The sequence below is a fragment of the Oncorhynchus mykiss genome, chromosome 19, assembly GCF_057628025.1.
Source record: "Oncorhynchus mykiss isolate SJ-2025 chromosome 19, ASM5762802v1, whole genome shotgun sequence".
NCBI classification, from domain to species: domain Eukaryota; kingdom Metazoa; phylum Chordata; class Actinopteri; order Salmoniformes; family Salmonidae; genus Oncorhynchus; species Oncorhynchus mykiss.
Window position 1 is genome coordinate 47,671,869 of NC_143040.1, and position 18,273 is coordinate 47,690,141.

The 18,273-nt window shown below is 41.2% G+C and overlaps 2 protein-coding genes, 1 long non-coding RNA gene and 1 pseudogene across 3 annotated transcripts; 2 read left to right on the top strand and 2 right to left on the bottom strand.

The window, feature by feature from the left end:
* Window positions 1-5,581, top strand: LOC110497782 (ornithine decarboxylase 1). Its single transcript, XM_021574142.3, has 10 exons — window positions 1-284; window positions 2,167-2,316; window positions 2,518-2,651; window positions 2,778-2,951; window positions 3,056-3,228; window positions 3,345-3,561; window positions 3,662-3,908; window positions 4,038-4,153; window positions 4,277-4,491; window positions 4,622-5,581. Exons 3-10 carry the CDS (start codon window positions 2,556-2,558, stop codon window positions 4,752-4,754), a joined length of 1,371 nt encoding a protein of 456 aa, XP_021429817.1. The 5' UTR covers window positions 1-284; window positions 2,167-2,316; window positions 2,518-2,555; the 3' UTR covers window positions 4,755-5,581.
* Window positions 5,510-9,814, bottom strand: LOC149975218 (uncharacterized). The gene is made up of 2 exons (XR_016488951.1): window positions 9,510-9,814; window positions 5,510-8,227 (listed from the first exon to the last, which is right to left on the bottom strand). It is a non-coding gene; the product is annotated as an uncharacterized LOC149975218 (long non-coding RNA).
* A 2,707-nt stretch (window positions 9,815-12,521) lies between these two features.
* On the top strand, window positions 12,522-13,379 carry grxcr1b (glutaredoxin and cysteine rich domain containing 1 b). The gene is made up of 2 exons (XM_021574971.3): window positions 12,522-12,950; window positions 13,314-13,379. Exons 1-2 carry the CDS (start codon window positions 12,522-12,524, stop codon window positions 13,377-13,379), a joined length of 495 nt encoding a protein of 164 aa, XP_021430646.3.
* Window positions 13,380-14,550: 1,171 nt separating this feature from the next.
* Window positions 14,551-15,617, bottom strand: LOC118941360 (protein YIPF7-like; annotated as a pseudogene).
* Window positions 15,618-18,273: the final 2,656 nt, after the last annotated feature.

The following is an 18,273-nucleotide window of genomic DNA, read 5'->3' on the forward strand; positions in this document are numbered from 1 at the left end:
CGGCTTTATCTGCCTCCTCCTACTTCCTCTACGAGCACATGGAGCCGGTGACAAGACTAAACCAGTTCCATCCGAAGTCGACTGAGGGCCAGTTTCAGCTGGCGTGTTGTCTTGGAGACGGCACCTCTATAAATACAGCCAGTATCTAGACACAGGCGTGCACTTTTAGTTCAGACCGAGAGTGTTATTCAGTTCTTTGACAGATTCGTCTGACAAGGGAAAACCAAGTAATTTTTTCCAGGATTCTGGTCTAATGGACACACTCTTTGTAAATGCTTTTTAAGGTAAACCTTCATTAATTTATTCTACATTTTCACAATAACTTTCTAATTTATTATAAACTGGTAAGTTAGGCTACCGGTATTCATTATGAGCTATCCAATTTGGCTTATTCACATCGTGTCAATATTTTTTAGCTAGCTAGTAAGTTAACGTTAGTGTAATGTTATGGTTATGCCATATTGTACAAGTAGTAACGTTAGCTCGTTTTTACGTAGCGCTATCTTCTGACGTTAATATATTTTGGTGTTTTTGCTTGATGGAAGTGATGGGGTTGGTGTATGATTTGGGTCTCGGGAATGTCATAAGCTAGCTGTAGTAACGTTCGCTTGGTAAATGTATTTTATGCTGAAATTCATACTGCCAGTAACTACTGATGGTAGTTGGCTACTTCGACAAAGATCGTGTCCTTTTCGTTTTCCACTCGTTATTACAGCCTCATAGCCAATTTTGATATTATCGTAAATTCATGAAAATGTGCTTTTTGGTCTTAATGTGAGATTGTGGTTAATCATTAGGTTAACAGTATGGTTAGGTTTACAATAACGTTTCCAGAAAGTACATTGAATGAATGTACGACCCAGGGTTTCTATCCCGAGACGCAAGGTTTCTATCCCGAGACTTCAGGGATTGCTGCGAAACAGGCCAGGGTTTGGAATGTGAGAAATTCTTACATAGTTGTTCATTTTGTCAATCTAAGGGCACAACCTAGATTCGAGCCAATTTCTTAAGTAATTGAATATGTTATTACTCCTACCGCGTGAAAGTCACACATTGACACGTTTTCATTCAAAGGAGTGCCTTTGACTTGGCGGCTTGCGCACGCGCAGTTCGGCGTGAGACGACCGTTGTGCCTATGACGTATTTTTGCACACGAGCTAAAGGCGTCCACATTAAAACAGTTTGTGCAACGTATGGTTACGTTTTTGTTCGTTTTGGACTTCAGTAATGTTTTTTTTTTTTTTCGGTTGTTGGGCACAGGACAACGCAATAAATATGTTGTGCAATTTTACATCTAACTAAAACGTTTGTATTATTTCGAGATAAACATTTGCATGACAACGAGTGGTTTCTAATTTAATTACAAACACGTCATAGACTACTCTACTGTTGCCCAATTACCGACTTCGGCTTGCCCCAATAAAAAATGTGCCTGAACAACCGAGAAAAAAACAACCTAACGAAGACCAATGTCATCATAATATATATAGGCACGAACTGTTTCGGCTGGGAAGCATTGGGCGCCTTTAGCTAGCCAACTTCACCATGACATCGCCTACAAGTGTGATCGGGGATTTTTATTGGAGAAGCAGTTTCTGCCTGTCTTCAAATTGTACTGTCTTTGTTTTATCCCTTTGAGAGGGCCATGGCTAGAAGGGATCCAGCTTTTGTCAAATTGCTAACTCAATTCTCCTAACCTGCTACGAAAAATAACATCTTACGTTTATTTGACGAGCTGGATTATTTCTAGCCATTACTCTTTGAGAGCTGGAGAAAATATTGCGCTAGTAGCACTACTCAAGAGTCTGCAATTCGGGATCATTGGGAAGTCCCTTTACCCATTTGAAATTGACATTTTTAAATGGTTGGGGTAAGGATTGGGGAGGGATGTCCCAAGGATTCCGTATAGCACTACTCAAGGGTGTGCTTGTTCAACATAACAATCCTTCATCGTGACCAATAATACATTAAAGCAACTTTAAGCAAGTATATTGCCTATTCATCTGGATAAGACTGTTGCTGTTAATACTATAGGAGGAGCAGTTACTGTTATCTAACAATGATAATAGGTCTGATTGACACTGAATGCAGGAAATAGCCATAAAACTCAACACAGCAAATGACACTGTCCTCTTTATGCTACAAATTGTATTTTACTGTTTGCAGAATAATCGCTTTAGGAAAGTGCAGACTGGCTACTCTGCAGGCCCCGGCCTAGAGTGTTATGTGAAAGGTTTCAACTTCACTGGTGAACCGCCTTGGCTGCTCTGCACCTGATTAAACTACTTTGCCAAATTCCAACTCTTTCTTGTCCAGGTAAGAGTTGTTTTCCAATCCACTGTCATTTCCAACATGCATGTCATAATATTCTAGAATGGGTGTTAACAGCACATGCCTATGAAATACTGGGGTTGGTTGTAATTGGTGTACTGTAGCTCTGGGAGTAATTATGCTAGTAATTTAGGCACGTTCCAGATAATAATGAGCAGTCTTAACTCGGATTTACTTTTTTCACAGTTTTCTTTTGTGACCAATCTAAAAGTTATTCTGCGACCATGAACACTTTCGCTCCTGCCGATTTTACCTTCCTGGAGGAGGGCTTCTGTGCCCGTGACATTGTTGAGCAGAAGATCAATGAGATGTCCATGTCGGTAAGGAGAACTTCCTACTGTCCCTGATTTTGCTGCATTTGGTATGAGAAGTGACTTGTTGATGAGGCATTTGTCACTGTAAGATGTATTTCTTATTCGCTTGCATCCGTGTCTTTGCCTCTCCAGGATGATAAGGATGCCTTCTACGTGTGCGACTTGAGTGACGTGCTGAAGAAGCACATGCGATGGGCGCGTGCCATGCCCCGCGTAACGCCCTTCTATGCTGTCAAATGCAATGACAGCCGGACTGTTGTCACGACCTTGGCCTCCTTGGGCGCTGGCTTTGACTGTGCAAGCAAGGTATGTCTCATTCTAAACATCTACTGGTTTATTGAAGTAGCCCTGGCCCTGCTGCCCTGTGAGCGTGTTTCCTGTTCTGACCCAGTCTGTTTTTGTCCCATCAGACTGAGATCCAGATTGTTCAGTCTCTGGGTGTGGACGCTAGCAGGATCATCTACGCCAACCCTTGCAAGCAGGTATCCCAGATCAAGTATGCCTCTGCTCACGGCGTGCAGATGATGACCTTCGACAGCGACGTGGAACTCATGAAGGTGGCTCGGTGCCACAACAATGCCAAGTAAGAAACATCTCCATGGCTATTCTTTAGCCACACTGAAAACACTTGGTTTTGTAAGTAACTTATCCGGCTACTCTAGAAAAGTGCACCTCCAACTTTTCTTTCTCCCTGCCCAGACTAGTCCTGCGCATTGCCACAGATGATTCCAAGGCCGTGTGCCAGCTCAGTGTCAAGTTTGGTGCCACCATGAAGGCATGCCGGGGTCTCCTGGAGAGGGCTAAGGAACTGGGCCTGGACGTTATCGGGGTCAGCTTCCACGTGGGGAGTGGCTGCACTGACCCAGAAACCTACAGCCAGGCCATCTCTGATGCCCGCTGTGTCTTTGACATGGGGGTGAGTGTCTTTCTGCTTGGAACGTATCACCTACATTTTATAAATGGACCCGTAACCTGCAGTAGGTCTAACTCATCTTTGTTGGTTCTCTTTTCTGCAGGCTGAGGTGGGTTTCAACATGACCCTCCTGGACATTGGTGGCGGTTTCCCTGGGTCTGAGGATACCAAGCTCAAGTTTGAGGAGATCACAGCAGTTATCAACCCAGCACTGGACAAGTATTTCCCTGCCGACTCTGGGATCCGGATCATTGCTGAGCCAGGCCGCTACTATGTGGCCTCTGCCTACACCCTAGCTGTTAACGTCATCGCAAAGAAGGTCATCATGAACGAGCAGTCTGCCTCTGACGGTATGAGCAAATTGACTCAATCTGCAAACTTGTGGTTAATGCCTGACGTGCCACATAAAATTGCATCACTCAATCCAAAGTAATAGCGAGCCAAGTTTCATTATAATTTACACAACTCTGCCCCTACAGAGGATGACGATTGGGTCAGTGACCGGACTCTGATGTACTATGTGAACGATGGCGTCTATGGCTCCTTCAACTGTATTCTATATGACCATGCTCACCCCTTGCCTACCCTGCACAAGGTAAGTTGATTAACACACTTTATTTCACTCCACCAAACTAACTCTCGCAAAGTTAGTCCATAAAACCAATAAAATAAGTCTGACAATTGTTTGTTAATCCCTGTTCTCATTATCCATCTACAGAAGCCAAAGCCAGATGAGCGTATGTACCCCTGCAGCATCTGGGGACCAACCTGTGACGGCCTGGATCGCATCGCTGAGGTGTGCACTCTGCCGGATATGCAAGTGGGAGAGTGGCTGCTGTTTGAGAATATGGGGGCCTACACTGTGGCTGCGTCCTCTACCTTCAATGGCTTCCAGAAGCCAGACATCTACTACATCATGTCCCGCACAGCTTGGTAAGTTGTTGGGAATGTAGAGAGAAATAGAATGTGATTGTGGCAGCATCTCTCCATACAGGGATATCATCAATTCTCAACCTTCTTTCTGATTTTAAATCCGTTTTGGTTTTCTCTTGTCCCTGTGTAGGCAGTGCATACAGCAGATCTGTGCCCAGGGGATGCCCACTCCCGTTGAGGATGCGTCCTGTGTGACATCCAGCTGTGGCCATGAGAGCAGCCTGGTGCTGCCCACCAAGTCTAGCCAGACCTGTGTGCTCTAAAAACAACACCAACATAATCTCATACATACCCACCACCACACTGCCACTCTACTGGCCCAGTACTCTGTGTTATTATTAATTTCCTATTTAATGTTTAAATTTTTTTTTTGTTTACTCATACTGTTGAAAGGCCAGTTACTTGATGGGAGAATGAGAGGGGCATGTTAGCGCACATTTCTCACTTTTCTGTATGAAAGACTGAGATCTAATCCTGAGCTGAGGCTGAATCTCTCTTAAAACATCACTAAAGGTACATCTCGGAGGGTTGGAGTCATATTGTTACAGGGTTCCGATTGGCTTATGCCTACAAAGGTTGTATGTTCAATTCCAGTAGGGGCCACAAAACACCTTAATTTGCATTGACCATAAATAGCTTTAGATGAGAGCATTTGCAAAAGGGCAATGTAAATGTTACATGACAGTGTCGTAGGGGATTTTCTCTTGTAAACTCCAATTCCCAGAAGGCTCCCTGTTTCAATTGAATCAACAACCCAATCTCATGACTCTAAAGGGGCTGTTTGAGGGTGACTTACTTCTCCAGGAAATGGCTGCTACAGATATTTAATTTTCCCCAATCTCCTCTTTCATACAGAACCCTTTGTTCAATGTAGGGACTCAACATGCAGACTGTCCCTCTTCTCCTTTTCTGTATTTTTTTTTTAATGTCTTTTATTGCTAGGTAGTATGTCAGTTAATGATACAAATAATTGTTACTATTGACAATGCATTTTAAAAAGGATACGCAGGAGATGGGATTGCACATTTGTATCACTTTCCTATGGAAACATTTTTTAATTTTGTATTTTTTTTAAAAATAAAATGTGTAGGTGCAGAGCTGAATGTTGTGTGGTCCTTTCTGGGGGTATAGTCCGTATCCTTTTGGTAGAGATTGGTGGACACTAGATAACACCGTGCAGATATTACTACAGTAGTTAAGTGATTCACTCTTATTAATAATATACAGTACCAGTCAAGTTGGGACTCAAGGGTTTTTCTTTTTTTTTCCTACGTTGTAGAATAATGGTGACGACATCAAAACTATGAAATAACACATGGAATCATGTATTAACCATCGTAGCATACTGCTGAAGACTAGGGTACAGAGTGTGTCTGTATCTTGCATCCTGGTCCATGAAGCTGTTACTTTGGAAGACGTGGGAGCTGCACCAGAACCTGGCAGATGGAGCCTGTTATAGGCATATTCTTTGTGGCAACCTGGAATAAGAATGTTAACATGACTTCATATTACTCAATTGACAATGCTTCTAATGTCCTGGGGTATACAGTGGGGCAAAAAAATATTTAGTCAGCCACCAATTGTGCACGTTCTCCCACTTAAAAAGATGAGAGGCCTGTAATTCATCATAGGTACACTTCAACTATGACAGACAAAATGAGAAAGAAAATCACATTGTAGGATTTTTTATGAATTTATTTGCAAATTATGGTGGAAAGTAAGTATTTGGTCAATAACAAAAGTTTATCTCAATACTTTGTTATATACCCTTTGTTGGCAATGACAGAGGTCAAAGTTTTCTGTAAGTCTAAGGTTTTCACACACTGTTGCACACTTGCTGGTATTCCTCCATGCACATCTCCTCTAGAGCAGTGATGTTTTGGGGCTGTTGCTGGGCAACACGGACTTTCAACTCCCTCCAAAGATTTTCTATGGGGTTGAGATCTGGAGACTGGCTAGGCCACTCCAGGACCTTGAAATGCTTCTTACGAAGCCACTCCTTCGTTGCCCGGGCGGTGTGTTTGGGATCATTGTCATGCTGAAAAACCCAGCCACGTTTCATCTTCAATGCCCTTGCTGATGAAAGGAGGTTTTCACTCAAAATCTCACGATACATGGCCCCATTCATTCTTTCCTTTACACGGATCAGTCGTCCTGGTCCCCTTGCAGAAAAACAGCCCCAAAGCATGATGTTTCCACCCCCATCCTTCACAGTAGGTATGGTGTTCTTTGGATGCAACTCAGCATTCTTTGTCCTCCAAACATGACGAGTTGAGTTTTTACCAAAAAGTTATATTTTGGTTTCACCTGACCATATGACATTCTCCCAATCTTCTTCTGGATCATCCAAATGCTCTCTAGCAAACTTCAGATGGGCCTGGACATGTACTGGCTTAAGCAGGGGGACACGTCTGGCACTGCAGGATTTGAGTCCCTGGCGGCGTAGTGTGTTACTGGTGGTAGGCTTTGTTACTTTGGTCCCAGCTCTCTGCAGGTCATTCACTAGGTCCCCCCGTGTGGTTCTGGGATTTTTGCTCACTCACCGTTCTTGTGATCATTTTGACCCCACGGGGTGAGATCTTGCGTGGAGCCCCAGATCGAGGGAAATTATCAGTGGTCTTGTATGTCTTCCATTTCCTAATAATTGCTCCCACAGTTGATTTCTTCAAACCAAGCTGCTTACCTATTGCAGATTCAGTCTTCCCAGCCTGGTGCAGGTCTACAATTTTGTTTCTGGTGTCCTTTGATAGCTCTTTGGTCTTGGCCATAGTGGAGTTTGGAGTGTGACTGAGGTTGTGGACAGGTGTCTTTTATACTGATAACAAGTTCAAACAGGTGCCATTAATACAGGTAACAAGTGGAGGACAGAGGAGCCTCTTAAAGAAGAAGTTACAGGTTTGTGAGAGCCAGAAATCTTGCTTGTTTGTAGGTGACCAAATACTTATTTTCCACCATAATTTGCAAATAAATTCATAAAAAAATCCTACAATGTGATTTTCTGGATTTTTTTCTCATTTTGTCTGCCATAGTTGAAGTGTACCTATGATGAAAATTACAGGCCTCATCTTTTTAAGTGGGAGAAATAGCACAATTGGTGGCTGACTAAATACTTTTTTGCCCCACTGTAACTCATTAGTTGAAATCGTACAGACGGTGGATTGAGGAGCCCTCAGGCTGAGCACACACTGACATGGCCACGGTAGTTGAAGTGCTTGGATGGAGCTGAACAACAGTGTCTGGCAATAGTTCCAGATGTGCACGCTGTAGAAGTCCACCCCATGGGGGTCCAAGGGCTGCAGGTTCAGATGCGTCATCACATACTTAAAAAAAGCACAGCAGGGATTGTGGTTAAAGCAACACTGAGAAAAGTTCAGTGGAGTAGAAGGAAGGTAACCCACTAAAAGACAAAAGGCAGCCTGTATAATGCAAAAATTATACTTCCCTGAACTTTACAAAATTATTTACAATAGCAGAAGCAGATATTTTTATAACAGAACTTGATGAAATATGAAGGCGACTTAATCTAGGCTACTGTTTATCAATCAAGTCTAATCCTACCGGTAGATGCTCCCAGTTCTGCATTTTAAGAAGACCACCACCAGCATCTCAATGGAGGACGGGAAGTCAAAGCCTCGCCCTCCAGCACCGTACGCAGGCAAAGCAGAGACACTATAGTGATGTCAGAGGACTAGAATTGGTGCGTAGAGCCTAAAAATGCTTCCCAAGATGGACACACCTGGTTTGGAGAATGGGGGGGGGGGGGGTCAAAGGTTATTAATGGTCAGAGGTAGAGCTGGGTGATATGGACAAAATTCCACAATAGCAATAAATTGACATATTTTTTTTTGCGATAACAATTCAGTGATAAATCATTTTGGGGGGAGGAGCTAGAGCTTGGCGATGTGGACAGAAAGTCATATTGCGATAATTGTAACATCAATAAATACAACAATATTTATATATATTTTTTATGAACAGTGACTTTACATTAGCGGCAGGGATACATTACCATATTTTTTACCCTAGAGAATCAGACAAAAATGTAGGCTACACTCCACCTATTGGCTTCTTTGCATATTCTAGCCTGTCTCAAAATACAACACTGCTCCTGGAGGATGGTTGGCCACCCTTGGTAGCCTATAAAATATTATAACTTTACAATTACAAACAAATACTTTGTTTTTTGAATATAATTCCCTCCATGGCTCGAAATAAAAAAATTAAAAAAATCTATCTACAGTTCAAAACAGACTCTGGGACGACAGATCCAATATACATACAACCACTGCACATTCAACAATTAAGCAATGAGACTGATGCAACAGATCAGACGTTTAGCTTAAAATGTTGATTTTAAGATGTATTTCTTACTTGTTTTCCTGCTTGTCTCAGACAAGAGGACAAGCTTTAATGTTGAGCCCTGTAATGTATAGGCTATTGCTGTCGACCAAAATTTGGTCACTAAATAATGGTTTTAGAATAATCTACAGAAGCATTGCGTACCAAAACCATCTAAAATTACACATTTAAGCAAAATGCTCTGGTAAGAGGAAGTCAAAGTCGGTCATTTCCGGTTTACTCTAGTCAGAGGGAGAAGCAAAAATGGATTGGAATCCATCTGATGTGTTGGGGGAAGGGGGTGGCGGAGGTGGACATGAGTGGAGGTTAAACCATGTTGGCCTTAAAACTTTAAATAAGCACACATAAAAATGTAATTAAGCTCAGATGAATGATGTGGGCTTCCCTTGACGTGAGTCTTGGCATTAGTGCCAGCTGTGATCCTTTTCACATCCTCCTCGCTAATCTCTGTATCAAGGCACAGCTTAAAGGGTCTAGAAAACACAGGAAGCTCTTAAAAAAATTGAAAATACATTGAACATTGAAGCATTGTCTTTTCACTTAAAACTCTGCTTCGGGAGTCGGTTGCTATACTAAGCTATGAAGAATTACAGGGCTGGATAGTGGATACAAACCAGAATGAAGGGGGACAATTTAAATCTTTCTCAATGTTTGCTTACCTTCCTTCTCCTCTTGTTCAGCAGTGCTCTCTGCACCCTCCTGTTCTCCCTCTCCAGAGTAGTTGTTCTCCAGACAGAACTGGGACTCATGCTCCTTGTCCTCGAACTCCTCTCCTCCTGCTGTTTCATCCTGCATATCATCTTCACCCCTAGTGGACTAAACTCCAATTTATGGTGAAGGAAGTTTATGATGAACTTCTGTTGGTGAAGTTCATCATAAACTACCTTCACCATGGAGTGACGTTTAGTCTGCTACCTCACCTCCTTTATTTGATCCTGCTTCCTCATCTGCCTCTTCTGGTGTCACAGTCAAACCATTTCCTGCTTCTTGATGTTCCTCATCTTCCTTGCCGTCACTGCCTAATACAATCAAGCAGAATAGAAAATTCTAATTTTAAATTCTGATCTGATTTGCACTCCATGACTGGAGTCAAACAACAATCCTTGCATAACCAATATTTCATATATCTGCAAGCAAAACTATGGTTCAATCAGAGTGCACTTTCACTTGCCTTCACTGAGATGCTCTTCCACTTCTTTATTCTCTACACTCTTCTCATCTTCGCTTTCGTGGTCTGCAGGGCAACTGAGAGTTGACAACTACTTCTGATATGTCGACTTCTGGTTCGTCGTTCTCGTCAATATCAGCTCTGGACTGTACCAGGCTGTCTGGCTGTAGCAAAGAGAAAACATTATAAAAACACAAGGTTGCTAGGTAGCTAGGAAACTAGCTAGCTAGCTAACTAATTGTAAGTCAGATAAGTAGCTAGCTAGTAGACTTACCAGATCCAATATTTGTGTTTTCTCTGCCTTTTCTGTGACTCTAGAATAAATAATTTAAAACATTTGATTTATATTACATGCAGTGTCACAGGAGTAACATGATGTATAGCCAGCCAGCTAGCTATAGATCCACACGGTGGAGGTGTCATAATACTCTTAAAACCTAGCAGTCAAACAGTGAAAAGGGCCTCCTGAGTGCCGCAGCGATCTAAGGCACTGCATCGCATTGCTTGAGGCATCACTACAGGCCGAGGTTCCATGCTATGTCATAGCCGGCCTTGACCAGGAGACCCATGAGGTGGCGCACATTTGGCCCAGCGGGGTTCAGGTTAGAGGAGGGTTTGGCCGGCCGTGATATCCTTGTCCCATCGTGCTCTAGCGTCACTTTGTGGCGGGCTGGGTGCCTGCAAGCTGACTTCGTTCGCCAGCTAGACTGTGTTTCGTCCGACACATTGGTGCGGCTGGCTTCCGGATTAAGTGAGCAGTGTGTCAAGAAGCAACGCGGCTTGGCAGGGTCATGTTTCGGAGGATGCATGGCTCTCGACCTTCGCCTCTTCCGAGTTTGTAGGGGAGTTGCAGCGATTGGACAAGACTGTAACTACCAATTGGATATCATGAAAAAGGGGTAAAAGTACAAAAACAACATCAGGGAAAAGGTTCCAATTGTTTTTCCACCATTAATTTCCCATAGGGGATTTTAAAAACACTTATTATAAGGGCTGTGTTTTGTGTAGGCTTACCCTGGTGTGTCGGTTTGATAACCATGTAAATCTCAATTGGACAAGGTGACTTTTATCAATATATTCGTCTCTATTTACTCTCAGATTCAAAAATGCTAATTAGCATCAAAGTAGGGGTACTAAGCTAACATATGGAATTGTTTTCAGATGGTCATACCATGGATCATTTAGCTATTTGATTTAGAATTTTAGGACCCCTTTAGGTCATTTTTTTTTAATAAACATATTGTTTGTAGAATGAGCAGCGATGCTCCTCTGGGTGTAAACTCTATGGGTTTGAAAAATAGAAGTGCTCAGTAGAATGGACCCCCCTTTTACTGAGACACAACATACAGAATGAAATTGTCGTGCAATACGAAAACATCGTGCAATACGAATGGGCTAATTAACAAAGGGATTTAAAAGTGTTTTCTAAAGTTGATTATTATAATTATATTATTAATATTGTTATTACTATTATTATTAACAGTAGATAAATAATGTTTTGTTACTTGTATTACTGCTGTTACCATGATAACTATCTAGTAATCCTTACTTTTAATGCTGTTAACAATAATGTCAATGCTATAATATTATTTGTAAAGGCGATTAACTGTTTTTCTTTTTCCATATTGTTAAACAAAATTAATTTGCAAAATACATTTGCTCACAAAAATGTTATGAATTGTCGACCATTGTATGATTTTTTACCATCTTCATTGCGAGACTTTTATTTTGAAGTGAAATCGCTGTGGTCACGACCTTATTCCTTCTACTTCTGGCTTATTCTTGCTGGTAGAATGTAGGTGGGAGACACCGGTAGACACGTGTGTTTGGGTTTTTCCGCAGGACAATAGGGTCACTTTTGGTATTCAAATTACAGGGATAATACACAATAAATATTTGACAAAAACATATATTACACTAGATTCTATTACCAAACTCTGTGCTCTTACTTTGGCTGTAGTTGATTGACCCAGACAGACTGTGTGATTTTATGTCGATGACAGCAAAGTTTTAGTTGGGAAAGATTCCGCTCTTCCCTTTTAAACGGAACCTGCTCTTGCTACAATAAAGGGATGCTCCTATACAACAGGCGCATGCTTGATAACATTATAATAGGTCCTCAAAGTTGCTGAAGCTTTCATCTGATGAGAGGTTGTGGAGGTATGACACTGGGCACAATAACTGGTGGGTTGTTGATCTGCAGTGACCTCTCAACTATGGTTGCCTATTTGGTCATATTTGACCAATCAATTAATTATGCATCATGGGGATATCAGTTTACTGTTTGCCTGTTTTAACTGTTACCATGGCAGAACTTCATTTATTATTAACCATTTTGGTGTCTACGTTTCTTACTCAGACCATTTTGGACTTAGATTTTACATGTCAATGAAAATTAAAAATAGCAGAAGGGTATGGCTTAATCTTACAAGAATGCATCTTACTTCACTGAAAGAGAGATGTTGACCATTTAAACATGTAAAAAACACCCTCTTGTGTTCCAATGGAGGGCACAACCTCAAGACAAGACAAAGAAAAGGCTCAGAGAACTGTAAGGTTTCGGGTGGCATCTGCAAATAGTGGTCGCATTTTAACTGAGGTTTTCAAGGATGACACATTGACATTGTGTGGCTCAGTGACAGACTCAGTTGACTCGGACTGCACCAGCAACTCGGAGAGTGAGCAGGTGAGCTCCCCACCAACCAGTGAGGCAAATGGGCATCTGTGTGGGCTGGTGGGCACAGCGGCGGATGATTGCGGGAGTGATCCGGATGACCTGCTTATGTACGCTAGCACCAAAAAGGAGCTGCTCTTTAGCAACAAGCGCATTAATATCTGCAGCAAGAATGGGACTGTACGTGGTGTGAAGAACAAAGTCAGTGCAGGTCAAGCGCTGTTCAACAACCTTTCCAACCTCTCCAACGTGTATACAGTGAGTAATTTAACAATGTGATATTCCTCATAGCTATTCTAGCAGGCTTGTGTTTACTTTAGGGAAAAGTCACACAATGTCAAAACACATCATCATGAGACTTTTGGATCATGCTTGATTTAGGGCATCAGGAGACTTGAAAGCAGTATAAAACTTCAATGTATCAAAAGCGGACTAATGAATAATATATGAAAACATTGTTTCAGTAAAATTCCCCTTTAATAACAATTCACCTTTCTAGTCACACTTTACAGTGTGTTCCTAATACCTATGCAATTACAGGGTAACTACAGTGAAGGTACACATTGTTACAGTACTTACAACAGCATTTATCTGTTTCTTTCTCTACCTGCCATCTTGAAGGGTAACCTGCGTGGCAGCCGACCTCATCTGAAAAAAATACCATGGGAAAAAGATGATGGGAACTGAGACTGGGTCTACTGACTCTGCTGGCTATTATAACACACAACCTTTGGTCTTCAAGATTTGTGTTTATGTATTTACTTCAGGGACAGTCACACTAGGCCCAGTGTCTCAATTACTCCCCCTGGTCCCTTATGGTTTATGACCTGAATGGTTGAGATAATAGGGAATAATCAAGCAATCCTAAATCCAATACAGTAGAGATCCAAACCTTATAGTTATGAACAGACTAATCCTCTAAATACACCATTATTCTAGAGGCTGTGTAAATCAGCTATGCCAAACCCTGTATTGGACATGTGCTATTGAATGGATGAATTCAAAATAAACATCTTAATGTCCTACAAATCTGTTTTTGATCAGTAAAAAAAAAACACTTTCACTCAAAGTTACAGTCCTATGACTGTAAGACAACGTACTTCACCAAGGAAAAGTTATCAGAATGGAGCATAATATGTCTTTGCTGATGTTTATAAATACTTTCTAAGGTTAAATGTTTTTGTAAGTGGGCTGCTTTGTGAGTGTAAATTAGATGAAATCATTTAAGACTGTATTCTTGGAAGAACAATGCATTCTTTATATAGTAAAACCATGCTTAACCATGCTCTTGCGCTATTGTATTTTGAAGACTAAGAACCATGTAGGTTTGTAAGTTTATACACGGGTAATAATTCTAGCTCTTTCTTTCATTTTCCAGATGAAATATATATATTTTTACCTTTATTTAACTAGGCAAGTCCATTTAGAACAAATTCTTATTTTCAACAACGGCCTAGGAACAGTGGGTTAACAGCCTTGTTCAGGGGCAGAACGACAGATTTTTACCTTGTCAGCTTGGGGATTCGATCTTGGAACCTTTTGGTTACTAGTCCAACGCTCTAACCACCTGCCGCCCCAAATATGTTATACTCAATGTATGTTTTTTCATATCCTGAATGTATGCTTTTTAAGACACAATATACAGTGAATTATACTGTTAAAATCAATCTTAAATAAAGTTTTATAGCTTTTCAACATGGTGTTCGTTGGTTCCATAATTTCAATTGAAGTCAGTGTTGCATTTTGACACAATGTAAAATTTGAAATTCCATTTATTGGCACATTCCAATGCACAAATGTCAACCAATTACACACCCAGATGACATTTTTCATAATGTAAAGTAACTCCTATGGAAAAACTGAGCCTCATTTTTTTTAAATATAGGAATTCAACAAACAAAACTCCATATGTAACTATAACTCAATACCAGACTGACACCCATACCAGACATGTATTGCCCAATGTAGTGCTTCAGAAATTGGATCTCTGTTGACAGTCAGTGACAGTAGTGGCCTTCAGAACACTGTTAGCAAGGCAAAGACTCCATAGAGCAGGGCACAGGGGTACGCTACCAACAGCTGCTGACCCTCCATAGCCAGGGTGGAGATGAAGATCTTGGAAGCTGAGAGACTGCACCAGCCAATCACCAGCAAGGCCAGGGTCGTTCCGATGATCCCTCTGGACGTAAATCAAAAGTCAAATTTGACAGAAGAAAGGACATGACAGAACAGAAATCAAGATGAGCAAACTGTGTTTTTCTACACAATATTATTTAGGCAACCTTTTAATTGTTTTTGGACTGGAAAGGCCTACTCGCTGTAGGGGAAAGACGACTGCAAATGCAGATAGTGCCACAGTGGGGAGGAGGCGGTAGCCCAGCATGCTGGCTACACAGCCATAGGACACAGTCAGGGAACCCATCAGGGTCAACAGGGTGTAGATCATCATACAGCCGATGGTACTGATCCCATAGACATAGCCAAAGTGGGATTTTCCTGCCTATATAAAGAGTAAAGACATTTTGTTACAGTACACTTTCAGTACAATACATGCACAGTTACATACAGCAAAGCTACAAATATTGTTTATCTGAATAGTAAATCATGATGACTTGGGCTGTGAAAACATGCAACACACACACACACTTGGACATAAGCTGCTCGGGAGGTTCTTCACCATGAGTAAAGTGACCCCCAGAGCGATACAGAACAGAATAGGGTTAGGTCGGTCTCATTCATGATGCTGCCATCTGCTGGGATCATAGGGTTCAGCACTGTCAACGTCTTCTGCCATATGTGCTCAAAATTCATGCCAATCTCTGCACAAATACACAAGAGATGAATAAAAGCAGATGTGAAGATGAGAAGACCTACAGTTGAAGTCAGAAGTTTACATACACTTAGGTTGGAGTCATTAAAACTCGTTTTTCAACCACTCCACAAATGTCTTGTTAACAAACTATAGTTTTGGCAAGTCGGTTAGGACATCTACTTTGTGCATGACACAAGTCATTTTTCCAACAATTGTTTACAAACAGATTATTTCACTTATAATTCACTGTATCACAATTCCAGTGGGTCAGAAGTTTACATACACTAAGTTGACTGTGCCTTTAAACAGCTTGGAAAATTCCAGAAAATGATGTCATGGCCTTAGAAGCTTCTGACAGGCTGATTGACATAATTTGAGTCAATTGGAGGTGTACTTATGGATGTAATTCAAGGCCTACCTTCAAACTCAGTGCCTCTTTGCTTGACATCAAGGGAAAATCAAAAGAATTCAGCCAAGACCTTAGAAAATCAATTGTAGACCTCCGCAATTTCCAAATGTCTGAAGGTACCGCGTTAATCTGTACTAACAATAGTATGCAAGTATAAGCACCATAGGACCACGCAGCCATCATACCGCTCAGGAAGGAGACGCTTTCTGTCTCCTAGAGATGAACGTACTTTGGTGTGCGAAAAGTGCAAATCAATCCCAGAACAACAGTAAAGGACCTTGTGAAGATGCTGGTACAAAAGTATCTATATCCACAGTAAAACGAGTCCTATATTGACATAACCTGAAAGGCCACTCAGCAAAGAAGAAGCCACTGCTCAAAAACCGCCATAAAAAAGCCAGACTACGGTGTGCAACTGCACATGGGGACAAAGATGGTACTTTTTGGAGAAATGTCCTCTGGTCTGATGAAACAAAAATAGAACTGTTTGGCCATAATGACCATCGTTAACTGTACTTCAACTGTACTTACTCATCCTCATACTCTGGGTTAAGGTTTTAGCCATTGTAGTCATTGGCCACCTGTCCGTGGTCATCAATGTAATACCCTGACTGGTAGAAATCTTGTTCACATTTCTGAAAGTCCCCCATTACTATGGAGTAGGTGGAAAAGATGAAGATAAAGATCATTACTGCAAAAGATGAGTGAAGTAAGGGGCCCTTGTGAGGAGGGCTGCTCAGTTCCCACATGTTATATCACAAAACGAGTTGCCAATCAAATCACAATTTTATAAGCTACAAATTAAAATACAAATAGATGACCTATTGCGCTTCATTCTTTGGTCAATATTATACTGACACTACAGCAGAAAAGGCATGCCAGATATTCAAACAGCAGGTTTCACTCAAACTGCTAAGGCCAGATCATAATTAGTTACTGGGATTGCCTTATTGAGTTCAGATTTCAAACCTTGAGGTAAATTCTGAGCAAGACCTCCTGTTATGTTGTCAGGGGAGAGTTTTGAAAGAACATTTGAAGGCTGTGTGGGGGATGTACAAATGTGTAAATAGTTTCCTCTATTTGAGCTGGGGGCATGATAACCCCAGAGAAGTAGACTAAGTAGCCCACTTTCTATCTAATCTATTTCTTAATTTCCTATTCTCTATTTTCACTCCTTTTTCTAGGTTTAGTTATATGTCTTACGCAAATTAAGCCAGTTGCAGAAATGCAATGGTTTTGGATACTGGGTGCTACTGAACAGAATTTACAATTTCCACTGTTTACATGGCTCTTATTTTGAAGGATTTTTAAATAGCTTAAATCGGATGTTGCTGGCTCAACATGGGTTAAGACAGTCATATGATTTCCCTGTAGGCAAAGCTGCTTACTTAAAATAAAAAATATATAATAATAAAAAAAAGGGGTAACAGTGGATTAGCATTCATACATTTACAAGGTAGTAATACATTTACATTTTGTTCTACATATGAAAAACAACCAAGTCCAGCTAAATAGCTAGCTACCTTGCTAAACCTAGTATCAGCTGGAGATAAATTAACGTAAACTCGTACATCGCATTGGTCCTTACAATTGCCCTTATTTTAGTGCCCCCAAAGCGTAATACTTCCAGATCAACTGTAATGTCAATACCATTGTAAAGCACAATTTCTCCCCTTTCCAACAGAATCAATTTCATGACCTAAACGCTGCCCGTTTCTGCATAATTCAAGCAGGCAATGAGCCCCGTCGGGTCTTTTTAAAAATGGCGGGTGGGGAAGCGAAACTAATGCGTGATAGTGTGAAAGAGAGATGTTGTGTGGGAAAATTGCTTTTTTTCACTCAATCTGTCCAACTTATCACCTTATCGCCTCTAAAATGTAAATAAAACACTATAAAGAGTTTATATAATGTGTCATTACATACCTATTGGAAGGTTTGTGTCGAATTTGAATCGGGTTTTTAGGGCGGTGCTAAAGTGATCTTAGAAGTAAACAGCGGCTTTGAGAATGATGATCGCATGCAATGATGACCAAAAAAATGACTAGGTTTCCCCCCTTACTGTCCAGTTCTTGTTTTTAAATCATGATAGAAGTGCTACACCTGGTGGAGAGAGATTGTAAGACAGAAATAGTTGCTTTATGCGTGCTGTACGTTACGACATGACACGTCAAGATGTAACGGAGGGTCAGTTTATTCAACTTATCTCCAATACTATAGAGCCATTACCATGTCGATCAACGCTGGAATAGAAACCTAGTTTACACCCCCGATTTTGACGTCAACACAGTCGCTACAGTCCCATTAGTTTTCTTTATAGCCTCGTTTGAATGTTGCGGTTGTGCACATTTGTACGGAATGGG